This window comes from Danio rerio, chromosome 13, assembly GCF_052040795.2.
Source record: "Danio rerio strain M-AB ecotype USA chromosome 13, GRCz13ab, whole genome shotgun sequence".
NCBI classification, from domain to species: domain Eukaryota; kingdom Metazoa; phylum Chordata; class Actinopteri; order Cypriniformes; family Danionidae; genus Danio; species Danio rerio.
This window is the reverse complement of record NC_141033.1, coordinates 42,025,607-42,040,334: the sequence shown is the minus strand read 5'-3', so window position 1 is coordinate 42,040,334 and position 14,728 is coordinate 42,025,607. Positions and strand designations below refer to the sequence as shown.

General features: G+C 33.4%; 1 protein-coding gene across 3 annotated transcripts in view; it reads left to right on the top strand.

The window, feature by feature from the left end:
* The window catches only part of slc35f3b (solute carrier family 35 member F3b), a 120,753-nt gene that overhangs the window by 89,252 nt on the left and 16,773 nt on the right, over positions 1–14,728 (top strand). For all 3 annotated transcript variants that reach the window (XM_087279685.1, XM_087279686.1, XM_087279687.1), the window contains one exon: positions 12,235–12,577. In XM_087279685.1, coding sequence (XP_087135811.1) covers positions 12,235–12,577 — 343 coding nt within the window. The remainder of the gene's footprint in view (positions 1–12,234; positions 12,578–14,728) is intronic.

Here is a 14,728-nt window from a genome sequence, read left to right as displayed (position 1 = left end):
GATGTGAAGTAGTGTTGACTAAATAGTCTCTTAAGATGATTAAATTAAACTTATAAGGGTTTATTTACTGATTAGTTAATAATTATTATAATTAATATATATTTTATATTGGGTATCTATATCAACAGATAAATAAACAAATAGATAAATTAAATAAATAAATAAGTAAATAATAATTTACCAAATTTCAGGATGAAGAATAAAATAAAAACAAAACTTAGAAAATTATTATTATTATTATTATTATAATAATTATTATTATTATTATTAGTAGTAGTAGTAGTAGTAGTAGTAGTAGTAGTAGTTGTTGTAATAGTAGTAGTAGTAGTAGTAGTAGTAGTAGTAGTATTAATATTATTATTATTAATATTTTATTATTATTATTATTTTAAATATATAATTATTATTTTTTAATTTTTATTATATAGTATTATTATTATTATTTAAATTGTATTATTATTATTATTATTATTATTATTATTATTATATTAAGTATTCCTATAAAAACAAAAAATTAAATAAATACATGATACTAATTTGTCAGATACAGGGACGAAAAATATAATAATAGCAATACTTAGAAAATTATTATTTTAATTATTATTATTATTATTATTATTATTTCACAATTTGTATTGTTTTTTCTTCTAAATAAAATATATATATATATATATATATATATATATATATATATATATATATATATATATTCTTCTAAAATAAAAAAATATATAGTAATAATAATAATAGTAAATTATTATTGTTATTATTATAATTATTATAACAATAATAATAAATATATTTAAAATAATCACTTTGTAATTATTATATTCTTTATTATCATTAATATTATTTTATATATTTTATATTGAGTTTTCATATAAAAAACAAACAAACAATTAAATAAATAATTTAATTATTAAAAATAATAATATAACAATAGTAATAATTACAAAATAACAATTATTATAATTATTTTTGATTATTCAATTATTAATATTGTTTATTATTATTTTATTATTATTATTATTATTATTATTATTATTAATGTATTTTGGCATTGCGCTTTTTCTGTATTTCCTTCCACATAATTCAACAAAGCACATTTCTTTCAGTTTTCCATTGAGTTTGTATATTGTATGCCCTGTGTGCATTCATGAAATGTGTCCCCAGAGACTCCTGTCCGCATCACACTGATTATCCTTCTCCATCGTTACCACACACACATTCACAGCTCTCAGATAATTACACACACCCAGTGCCAGTGGCGGTTCATTATGAGGAAACAGAGATGTGTGGATATCTAAACACACGTCCACTTTCACAGAAGAACTAATCATATTTTCTCATTTGTGTATGTATTTATCACATTTCTAATAGTTTTTTTTGTGTATGTGTGTATGTGTATTATATGATCACTATACTGGGTGACGCGGTGGCGCAGTGGGTAGTGCTCTCGCCTCACAGCAAAAAGGTTGCTGGTTCAAGCCTCAGCTGGGTTAGTTGGCATTTCTGTGTGGAGTTTGCATGTTTTTCCCCGTGTTGTTTCCGCCACAAAGTTCAAAGACATGCTGTTAAGGTGAATTGGGTAGGCTAAATTTGCCGTAGTGTATGTGTGTGAATGAGAATGTATGGGTGTTTCCCAGAGATGGGTTGCAGCTGGAAGGGCATTTGCTGCGTAAAACATGTGCTGGATAAGTTGGCGGTTCATTCTGCTGTGGCAACCCCATATTATTAAAGGGGCTAAGGCGAAAAGAAAATTTATGAATGAATAAATAAATAATCACTATACTATTTTATTCATATTCATGTAATGTGCAATGCTTTGGTAATACTTGACAAGTCATGCCAATGAAGCTCATTTGAATAAGAGAGAGAGAGAGAGGAAGAGAGAGAGAGCGCAGTGACAGCTTGTGTTCAAGGGCAGCGTCACACAACACTGAACCATCACACCGACAACAGTCTGAATTTCATGCCTCATTTAGGTGTTTAAGGTTGAGTCCATTGATCAGTCTGACATGTCTCCTGACCCTTTGGGCTTCATATACAGAATTCATATGCATATTGTTTCCATTAAATATTCTTTATTGTTGAAAATGTTTGGACGCCCTACACTTATCATTCTTTCAGATTTTAATGGATGTGGCAGTTGTATGGTTTGTACAGTATAAATTCATTATGCCTGTGTGGAAGTCTTCTAAAGACAAGCTGTACAACCGTGTGTGTGTTTGTACTGGTAACATGGTATATGAGGACACAGTTTTGTAGAATGGCATGGGTATGACCTAGGTTTTATTGTAATGTGGTTCATGAGGATATGCCCAATGTCTTTTATAATTCTAAAGATTTAAAAATTGTACTTATAATTACCACAGTCTTTTAACATTCAAAATTTCCCTCTGGTTTCCTATAATGGTTTGGTGTGGGAGTAGGGTTAAGGTAAGGCTATATAATTAGCATTTTTTTTTACAGTATGAAATATGTTATGCCTATGGAGAGTCCTTGTAAACCACGCGTTCAAGTGTGTGTGTGCATGCGCAGATCATATGTACAGTGAAGCCTGAAATGATTAATACCCCTGGCAAATTTTGACTTAAAACAAAGACTATAGTATACACAAGACATGTCACTCGTATAGTTTGAATGGGGGAAAAGTGTCAATATGGCGAATGAAAATTTATGAGATTCGTCATTAAGACCAAGTTGTGAATTACTTCAGAAGACCAGCTCAATCAGACGATCATTATCCAGAGGATGAGAATGTATAAAACTGCTATAAATGAATTTGGTGTTGTGATCTTGTTCCTTTCGAGTGTGCATGCGCATTAGCTCGGACAAACTTTTGAAATAAAACTTATGCGACCGTTGTTGTTTAATTTCATTGGTGATTCCAAATATGTAATGTAATCGTAAACTTGGCAAACAGTTTTGGAGAATTAAAACTTCCTCATTCAGAAATAAATTGAAATGAAAATGAAAGTACGTTCTTTTGTTGAACCTGTTGCAGTATTTCAGATTATTTTTAAATGAATTGTTTATTAGTCTTTATGCTAAAAATCTGAATTACCCATGATGCTGTGCAGACAGCAAGTTTAAAAAATAGATGCCAACATAGCATTTACTATATACAGTTGAAGTTGAATTATTAGCCCCCTTTAAATTTTTTGTTCTTTTTTTAAATATTTCCCAAGTGATGTTAAACAGAGCAAGGAAATAACCACAGTAAGCCTGATAATATTTTTTCTTCTGATGAAAGTCTTATTTGTTTTATTTTGGCTAGAATAAAAGCAGTTTTCAATTTTTTAAAAACCATTTTAAGGTCAATATTATTAGCCCCTTTAGGCTATATATTTTTCGACTAGTCTACAGAACAAACCATTGTTATACAAAAACTTGCCTGATTACCCTAACCTGCCTAAGTAACCTAATTAACCTAGTAAAGCCTTTAAATGTCACTTTAAGCTGTATAGAAGTGTCTTGAAAAATATCTAGTCAAATATTATTCACTGTCATCATAGCAAAGATAAAATAAAACAGTTATTAGAAATGACTTATTAAAACTATTATATTTAGAAATGTGTTGAAAAAAAATCTTCTTTCTGTTTAACAGAAATTGGGGAAATAAATTAACGGGGGCTAATAATTCTGACTTTAACTGAACACTGTAATATATACAGTAAATACAGCTATGGATAAAAGTAAGAGTTCACTATAAAATTCAAAGTCTCTCTGCGTTTATTCTTTTAACTTGTAATAACATTTCTTTCAATTTGCATTTTTAAATGTTACCAGATCTATCACAGTTTTCTTAATATATATATTTTTTATGTCAAAGATTTACTGTTTGCATTGTGTGGTAACAGTTTCATGAATACAATAAAGCACTCAAGACATACAGTATTGCAAAAACTCCCGTTAGTGTTGTGCCCTTAAGCTGAGACTGTATCCACAATTCTGTATCCACAATAGTCCTGTGGTACATTATTGCTTACTTAGTGTACACTATAGTGCTGGCTTAAACATGCAACTCACGTGGGTGGTGTTGTTTGACTGTGGGTTATCTGATTCCCTCTGTATAGAAAGTGTCAACAGAAACAGATCTGTCGATGAACATGCTGTTGGTCTTGTGTTTTGGATGTTGAAAGCTTCCCAAAGGCTGCAGGTACATGAAGGCTAAGAGCATGTTTGTGTGAACCGATGAACTCTAACAGTTTAATCTCGAATTCACGGCCCGCAGCAGAAGCAGAGACTCTTACATAACAGCATATAATTAGTTGCTTTACGACACTGATTTTCCACAAAAACATTGTTTTTTTGTTTTTTTTACCATTGTCTTATAATATTTATATTTTGTATGCCAAAAAAATGTTTGTGTATATGGAAGAATGATACAATTCTCAATATAGTTTTTTCAAGTTTTTACTCTTATATTACTTGCATCATTCAATATATTTTTTTATAGGATTGTACTTAATTAAAGCTATTAAGTAAAAATGTTTTAATGTACTTCTTGGCGTCAAGTCGAAGTTTCGGATGCTTCAACTTGTAGCTGTATAATTCATCCTAGGCTCATTGGAAAACAGCCTATGTTTTAAAATACATTGCTCTGTGTACATTTTGTTGTACGTTTCTGATGACAACACCACTAGAGGGTACTGTATATATTTTTGCAATTTTGAAACACGCTACTCAGGATGCATTTTGTCATAAATATCAGATTCACATCCTTCTTGTACATGTCTATGAGAAGGTGAAGCTTGTTGTACAGATTTTATGCCTCATTTCATAATTACAGAATGCCAATATAATAGCATTAAAATGCAAGTACACTCCTCCAAGGAACACAATATTTTATTCTAGAGAAAACTGTAATTATAGTCATTTAACAATTTATTAATTATGCATTGGCATCACAATGTGAAAATGCATATTCTAAATACATAATAATAATAAATGTTAACAAAAAAAAGTGCAAGGAGAGGCTGCGATATCTACCAGATCTATTTTCAGTTGTCAGGCACCTAAATCAAAATATACTAATAAAGGGACTAAGCCGAAAAGAAAATGAATGAATGAATTTATAGTAAATACTGTAGTGAAAATCAGCTAAAATGTTGCTAGAGTTGTTTTTTAATATATGGGCGATATATATTGCATCACTAAAAATGATTGAGAGACATTGTTGTGAGATAAGTCGATATATTGATTATTGTGACAGACCTACTTCACTGCATACAACATTGTTGAGTACTACTAAGCAAACTGGCCAAGCCATAACAGTTGTTTGTATGGAGTTAGATAGGTGAGGCAAACATATTCCATTACAAATCATGGACATCGCTAAGTTGTTTAGTGGTATTTATTTGGTCTTTTTTTTTTTTTGCAGTTATTTTTTATTTTTTTTTGCAGTTTTACAAAAATGTAGGCTGACACACATATTCTCAATGAGGCTGTGTTTGTAAAATCATGGCTTTCAGCTCAGAGACATGATACCACCACATAATTAAGTTGCTTAAAGTGTCTCTTAGAGTTTAGGATATGAATCTTAAAGCAGTTCCTTAATCTCTAAAAGTAAAGTCGGGATTATTATACATCTAACATGCAGATTTTCTCACTATACTTAAGGCTCAGTCCTTTAGATTATGTAATTCTCATGTTGTCGTGTTAATAGGTGCTGTCTTCGGTCTTCGCTCAGGATCTGCCTGTGTGAAATGTCTCAAGGCGTTTGGCTGTGCATGAGAAGAAATCATCTTTCACTTTGAATCACTTGCTGGAAAGATTAGGATTCGGGCTGGTTTGTGATATTATTAGGCCTGCGCATAAATATATGATGACTGAACTCTCATTGTCTTTCATTCTGAAATGGACGTTATATGCCATGTATCTGCAAAAAGCATAGAAAAGTAGAATTATCTATGAAGTAAAAATATGCAGTGATGCCTAACTTGTCACAAACCTACAGTTGAAACCAGAAGTTTACTTATACTATAAAAAAAGGAACATAACCATTTTTAAAAAATCATACTAAACGTTTACTATTTTAGGTCCGTTGGGATTACCTAAATGATTTACATTTGATGAATTCCAGAATAATGAGAGAAATATATATATATATATATATATTTGGATATTTTTTTATTAATTTCTAGACAGTCAAAAGTTTACATTTCCTTAGTATTTTTAATAGCTTTGCTTTTAAACTGTATAACTTTGGTCAAATGTTTTGGGTATCCTTCCACAAGCTTCTCACAATAGTTTGAAGGAATTTTGGCCCATTCCTCCTGACAGAATTGGTGTAACTGAGTCAGATTTGTTGGTTGTCTTGCTAGCACAAGCTTTTTCAACTCTGCCCACAAATTTTCTATAGGATTGAGATCAGGGCTTTGTGATAGCCACTCCAAAACTTTCACTCTGTTTTCCTTAAAGCACATTTGAACTAATTTGCCAGTATGGTTAGGGTCATGGTCTGTTTGGAAGACCCATTTGTAGCCAAGTTTTAATTTCCTGGCTTGAGATGTTGCTTTAGTATTTCTACATAATGTTTTATCTTCATGATGCCATCTGTGCTATGAAGTGGACCAGTCCCTCCTGCAGCAAAAACAGCCCCACAACATGATGCTGCCACCCCCATACTTCACAGTTGGGATGGTGTTTGTAAGCTTTCCCCCTTGTCCTTCAAAACTTTACACTGGTCATTATGGTCTAACAGTTCTATCTTAGTTCCATCAGACCACAGGAAACGTCTCCAAAAATTAGTCTTTTCCCAGTGTAATTTAGCAAATTGTAATCTGGCTTTTTTGTTGGTTCTGTCTTTTTGATTCTCCCATGTTGTCACAAAAGAAAACAGTGTGTTTAGGGTTTGCTTAAATACTATTCTACAGCTGTGCCTCCAATTAACTCAAATGTTGTCAATTAGCCAATCAGAAACTTCCAAAACCTTGACACCATCATCTGAGCTTTTTCAGAGGCATAATAATCTTATTGTATGTAAACTTGACTTTCAAGAAAAGTTATAACAATTTAAAAATATCTCTCAATATTTTGCTATTAAGTATAACAGAAACAAATTTGATAATCCTAATTTACCTATAAGAGAAAAGGTGTATTCATATTAACATCTGACTTTTTTAAATGGTTATGTGTCTTTTTATACAGTGTATGTAAACTTCTGGTTTCAACTGTATTTAATCTTCGTTTATGATGACCACAAAAGAAGATATTTTGAATAATGCTGTAACCTTGTAACCACTGACTTCCATAGTATTTGTTTTTCCTAAAATGGAAGTCAATGGTTACAGGTTTCTCTTATTTTGAGTTCAACTGTAAAGGAAACTCTTAAAGGTTTGGAAAGACTTGAGGGTGAGTAAACAGTCAATAAATACATACTTTTTGAGTGAACAAACCCTTTAATGACCTCTGGTGCAAATAAACCTGTCGAAAAATAACTTGTTGTTTTACAACTTGGTTGTAAAAGAATTAAAACTACCCCCAGGGTACATGAAGATTATGGAATAGGTAGGCATGGCTCTGGGGCCTCCCCTCCTTTAGCTTGGAAATTGTCTATGATCTATGTCCTGTTTAGTCTGTTGTAAGCAGCATAAACACCTATAAATTGCTTTGTAGTATATATTAAAGTATATTACTATTGGAAAGCAGCGCTGAAATTATTTATTGCTTTTCTTAATGCTTTAAATGTCCTTCCTTGCACACTGAGCCTGACATTTTCGTGCTGTTTTAATTAATAATTAATCAATTAATAAGTTGCCATAAGAGAAAGAATAAATCAAAATAAGCTTACTGCACTTCTCTTGTTGAAAGGAGAAAAAGAAAGAAGAAGTATTTGGCGGATCCAATCCTGCGATTGCATGGAGAAGATGGAAATTTTCCACATCCTTATTAAGGAGCAGCGGGATTATACTGAGCGATTCAATGTTTACTTCAGGATGTCTGCAGCTCAGTTTTATGCTTTTCTTGCAGTTCTGGAGAAATTTTTTCCAAAAGAAGTGCTTGTCGTTTTAGTCTATCTATTTGTATTCTGCACTTTGTTTTTCACGCTTTTTGCTGCAAGATGGAGTGGATCAAATCAGCTGGCAAATCAAAACATTATACGCTATTCTGGATTTTGCCGTTTCCTTGTGCGGTGACTCTAAACTGTCAAAACATCTTTCAAAATGCTCACTACAAAGGCTAACTGATCAGAAAATTTAACTCGGGCTGGTCTTGAACTGATTTTTTTAATGACGGGTGAAGTTTCAAGAAAGCAGTGTAAATTATGTATATATATAAAATTTTAATTTAAGATTGTAATTGTGGGCTCAGTGTTCAAGGAGCTTTTTGCTTTAAATAGTGATGATTTATTAGAATCAATTGCTTTTCAAAATTATTCACTGTTTTAAAGTGGTGAAAAAGCACACGCTGTTTTGTGCTGGATGGTAAAAATGATTTGTTACCCAAATGAAAAAATATTGTTATTAATAGTAAATAGTACTTGAATTGATTCATTGTTGCAATTACATAGTTGCTATGATGATACAAATCAACCATATTGTAATATAAACAAATTACTGTATTGTTTTTTACAACTATATATATATATATATATATATATATATATATATATATATATATATATATATATATATATATATATATATATATATATATATATATATATATCAGTTCAGTAATAAACATAACCCGTTATTATGTACTGATGTCATTTATCACATATCACATAAGAGGGAGGAGACAGCGAGAAATTAAATTGCGAGATATTAAAATAAACAAAAAGCAGATAACTGTGCATAATTCACTGCTTTTGAGTTTGCTGGACAGTCTTTCACTGACAGGGTAGTACATCCGAATCCAGCTAGGAAAAAAATTATGCTGAAAACTTTCTCTTTCTCTGTGGCCCGTTTGACCTGCTGTCATGTTCGTGATATGATGTTTTATCTCCTCTCTTGGCTGTTACAACAATAACATTACTTGTGGATCCAGATTTGTGTCTGCAGAGCAAGTTTTCTCCACAGCGTCGCTGTCTATAATGTATTAACAGCGGCAGAGCCACAATGACCAATAGCTTTTCTGTTGAATGCATGGCATTTAAGAACTCCACAATGCTCAAAAAGCAAAAGGGATGATATTTACATTTGTTTATTTGCTCTAAATGCTCATGTTGTTCTGAGCATGTACTTGAGTTTTGTTTGATAAACACTCCAAAACTGTGTTTCCTTTGAGCACAAAAGTACAATACATATATCTGACTTCTTGTATTAAAGAACAAATTAGTATTACAAATGATATATTAATATATTTATATATAAAAATTTTAATACAAGAATTATTGTGTTGCTAAGTAAAATATTAAATAGCAGCATCAATGCACCGAGATATCGAATTAAACCGAATCGATGGCATTATAATCGTAACCAAACCATGAGAGCAGAGTAGGTTCACACAGCTAATATATATATATATAGTATTTGTTACAGTTTATCAGTTCATTATAGTTAATTCTATAGTATGCTGTTGCATTCATTAACAGAATATGGTAAATACTACAATATATACAGTACAATACACTTTACTATAGTAACTTATGGTTCAAAAACACTATAGTATTAAAATTATTATAGTATTGTTTATGCAACAATAAGCTTAGACCAAACTTGTATAAAACATAAAAAAATTAGCTATTTTATTCCATGAAACATTAAGTGTCTTTTTAGGGCTTGTTTTGTTTGTTGAGTGCATGACTAAACAGGATTATTAAACACTGTTATTATTTTCATTTATTCAAAGGTCTCTTTAAAATATCCTTATATAAAGTAGAACTTTTTGTAAAAATGTCTTCTAGTTAAATACCAGTTTGTTAGTATGCTGTGTTGAAGCATCTGACTGTTTACTTCCTTGTGAATAGCCTGGCAAATAACAAATCTGCCCTCATTATCTTGTTAAATGTGTTATTGTGTTTCATAGAGCAATCAGATGTTTCAGCACTGAGGATGCACCTTTTTCTCTTTTATGGATAAACCGACTGAATCCTCCGGCAGGCGCTGGCAGAGTAATTACTCCACTCGTTTACTCTGCGTGTGAATAGATGAAGGGCTATTAAGATCCATTAAGAGCGTTTATGAATGGTTGGTGGGTTTGAGATGTGCTTATCTGATCTGAACAATAACACTGCATTTCTGGAGAGACTCTACAGACTCCATTCAGACTTTCTGTATTATAAAGTATTCTCGGTTTTTCAAGCATTTGCCCTCGACACTTTGAAAGCGCTTCTGTGCTGAATGAGTAAACTGTGCTATCGATTTCCTATGGGGTGTTTCAGAAAACGGTGGTAAAAAAGTAATGTTTTACTTTTGTTTTTTGAAAAGTCAATGAATTCTACATCTTTCATGTTATTTTATAGGTTTTTAAAACAGCTTTTGCTGTAATGTTTGCTTTTGAGATTAACACCTCGATTTAGAAAGAATGCTTTAAATTAAGACAATTACAATAATTATTGTTTATTTGCGTTATATGGCTGGTGAAAAGAATTGCCATCAGGTTTTTGAATGAACTGCAAGCTGTTATAAATCATGTCATAAAAGCCTTTTTTTCTAACATTTGGTTTTAAAAATGACTTTGTAAACACTACACCTTTGGATATTCTAGTTTAGTTATAAGATTGACCAATTATTTTTTTTAAGAGAGAGGAACTGAATTAAATATTAATAGTTTATTTAATTCACCTATACCGCATGTCTTTGAATGGTGGGGGGAAATTGGAGCACCTGGAGGAAATGCACGTGAACATAGGGAGAACATGCAAACTCCAAAAAGAAATTCCAACTGACCCAGCTGGGACTCAAACCAGCGACCTTCTTGCTGTGAGGCGACAGTTCTAACCACTGAGTCAACGTACCACCCAACAGTACTGTGAAAATAATGTTACAATAAAACTCGATTTAAATAAATGCCTTAATATATTATAAGCTAAATCAAAGAACATTTGAAAAATTCAAGTTAGCTGGTAAAAACATTACTATCTAATGTAGGTAGGTGTTGTTCTGTCTCCTGTAATTTAACAATCTTCTTCCCTCCTTCGGTTCTATTTCTTTGTGCTGTCTGTTGAGGTCATATGTCCATGAATAAAAACTTAGGGCCTAATCATGCCCCTGGCACAATAAGGCACAAAATGCATTTGGCATGATTTATTGCTACAGTATTTCCAGACCAGTGCAACCCTAATTTTCATGTTTTGCGCCACGTTGTTTAAAAAGCAAATCCATTTGCACCACTTTGTGGACTTATGGGTGTGCCTGTCTACAAAAGAGGTGTGTTAAGGCGCATTAATGGCGCATTGCTGCTTTGAGGAACTGAAATAGACCGCGCCGTTGACCAAGTAATAGCTGCTCTAAAGTTCAGTGCAGAGCGCATTAGTTATGAACCTATGCAGGTTCATTCACTTAATACACACAGGATGTACATCAATACACAAATATTTTTACATATAAAAAAAAACTAAAGGATTAAAATGTTACAAAAAATATTATTTACTACACAGATATAAAAAACACCACCTCTATGCCTTCATGTTTTGGGGGCTTTTTTTAGTTTAATTATGGCAATTTGCATTTCTATTATAGTGCTATTATTATTAGCAGTATTATTTATTATATGTATGTTTATTTTTGTTTTAATAAAAACATGTTTATATGGCCACCTGTCGGGATTTGAAGATGTCTGCATCAGCTTATGGGGCATAAGAATAGGACATGTGTTTGGAAATTATTCAGTTTTTTGACCACATTTCATTATTATTGTTCATTTAGTAGTTTGCTGGAAATTAGAAGTGAATTTAGAAATAGTTTTGAAACAAATCTTTTATTAAATCTCCTAACAAACAAAATTAAATGTGTAGGCTAATGGGTGCCTTTAGTGGAGTGCGTTCAACACTGTATCCTTGTCCACTAAAGTAAAGTACTAAAGAGTAAAAGTAAAAAGAAAGTAAAGAGGCCGAATGGAGGAGGCTCATTCTTTATCCTCTTGCTGCAGATGGTCTGTTTACCTGTTTTCTGACTAGTGAAGTGTTCAGTTTTTCCTCTTACAAAGTCCGCCATTTAAATAGCAAATGCGCCATTTCATTGTCTGTTTTCACCATTTACGCAAAGCAATAATCTAAAAATAATCTAACAAGAAATAAAATCTAAAAATAAACCAGCTGATGTGATTTTATTCTGTTTGTAGGGGAGGACCGGCCGAGGGAGAACGTCGTGGGCACTGCTGACGGACAGGCGATGGTGGGCGGAGCAGGGGTGGAGTCAGGTGCGGGGAGACAGAGATTACGCTGCTGTGTGCGAGTGACGGCTGTCCAGGTGCGGAAAGCAATATGGGGCGTGGCCATGGTGATGTGTGTGTGCTCGTCATGGGCAGGCTCCACCCAGCTGGCCAAACTGACCTTCAAAAAGTACGACGCACCGTTCACTCTCACATGGTTCGCCACAACCTGGAACTGCCTCTTCTTCCCTCTGTATTACATTGGCCACTTGTGCAAGAGCCCTGAGAGGCAGACACCGAAACAGAGGTTCAGGTAAGAAATTGGGAGATTTTGATTGCTTTTATGTGATATCTGAGATTGAAGGGTGTTAAGTGGCATCTATAAGGGCGTTTGCTCTGTGTAGTTACAGGAACTAGACATCAGCCTTGGTTCCTCAGTAATATCTGTATAGCATTTTTCTGGTTGCTTTCTCCCCTTTTTTGAATGTCATGTTTTACGTAGCGGATGCACCCCGCTACGCACATAAGATTAAGGATGACCGCTATTAAAAGAGCTCCTGCCCCCCAAGCACACACACACAGGCCAAGTTGTCAAAAAGGGGTATCAGATTTATTAAACAAAAAGATCAAAATCAGAATCAGGGAACAAAAAGGCCAAAACAACAAACAAAACAAGGTACGCTACCTAATATTAAACTTCTTACCTATACCAAAAATAAAGTTCCATAAATAAAGCATACAATTCTAACTTCCCTAACTAACCACAAAACAGGAGAAAACTGGACAAAAGAAAAAGGGCCTTCCCTTTGATCATTCAGCATTAAGGTAAATATTAGCCACAGCTAACACATGATACCGTCCTAGTACCGTATTTAACAGAGTATCTCACCAGATGACTTTGAAACAGGGTTGTAGAAAGGCATTAAACAATCTGCCATCGCTAATGCAGCTTACCGTCCTATTACCGTATTTAACAGAGTATCTCACCACATTACTTTGGAAAATGGTTTCAGACAGTAAGATCACAGCCACACAGAGAACTCAGAGCGAACTGCTCAGACACACACACACACAATAGCGAGGGGAAACAGGAAGAGAACTCGATGAGAAGCGTCATTGGCGTGCCTTTATAGCTGGCGCCGCCCCTCATACAGCTACACCTGATCTCCGCTCATGTGGAGAGAGAGAAAGAGACAGATAATGGAGGAAACACACACAGGAACAATACACACTAGCATTGTCAAAAATAATGTTACTCAATATGTAACACATGTACCATATAGAAATCTGATACATGTAAATACAGTATATGCAAATGACAGATATAAGACATATAATCCAGTTACTATGACCATTTATGTGAAGCTGCTTTGACACAATCTACATTGTAAAAGCGCTATACAAATAAAGCTGAATTGAATTGAATTGAATTGAATTGAATATAAGTTTATATTTGGTTTCACAAACATATAAATATATAATATGTCATATATGCAACATTTTGAAATGGTTGCAAATGTATTAAAAATAAAAAGCTGAAAAATCACAGGTACATAAGTATTGACAGCCATGAAACTCTAAGTTGAGCTCAAGTACATTCTTTTTCCAATGATCATTCTTGAGATGTTTTAGCAGCTTGGTTGGAGTTTACCTGTGGTAAATTCACTTGATTGGACATCATTTGAAAAGGCATACACCTATCTATATAAGGTCCCAGGGTTGACAGTGCAGGTCAAAGCACAAACAAAGCATGAAGACAAAGGAATTGTCTGTAGACCTCCGAGACAGAATTGTCTGGAGGCGAAAGGCTGGGGAAGGGTACAGAAAAAATCTTCTGCTCTGAAAGTTCCAATGAGCACAGTGGCCTCCATCATCCGTTAGTAGAAGATGTTTGGAACCACCAGGGCTCGCCTGGAATTTGCCAAAAGGCATCTAAAGGACTCTCAGTCCATAAGAAACTAAACTCTCTGGTCTAATGAGACTAAAATTTAACTCTTTGGAGTAAATGCAAGGCGTTTCGTTTGGAGAAAACCAGGCATCGCTCATCACCAGGCTAATATCATCCCTACAGTGATGCGTGGTGGTGGCAGAATCATGCTGTGGGGATGTTATTCATCAGAAGGAACTGGATAACTAGTCAGGATAGAGAGAAAAATGAAGCAATGTATAGAGACATCCTGAATGAAAAGTGCTCTTGACCTCAGACTGGGGTAACGGTTCATCTTCCAGCAGGACAATGACCCAAAGTACACCACCAAAATATCAATGGAGTGGCTTCACAACAACTTGGTGAATGTCTTTAAGTGTTATTTGGGAAACCAAAATGTTTGTTCTTTGACATTACTACAAAAACACTTTTTGAGTAATGCCAAATTACAAAAACACTTTTTTTTAGGTCACAATTTGTCGTAATTTGACAATACGACATTTAAATGACATGTTTTGAAATGGAGCAGAATCTTAA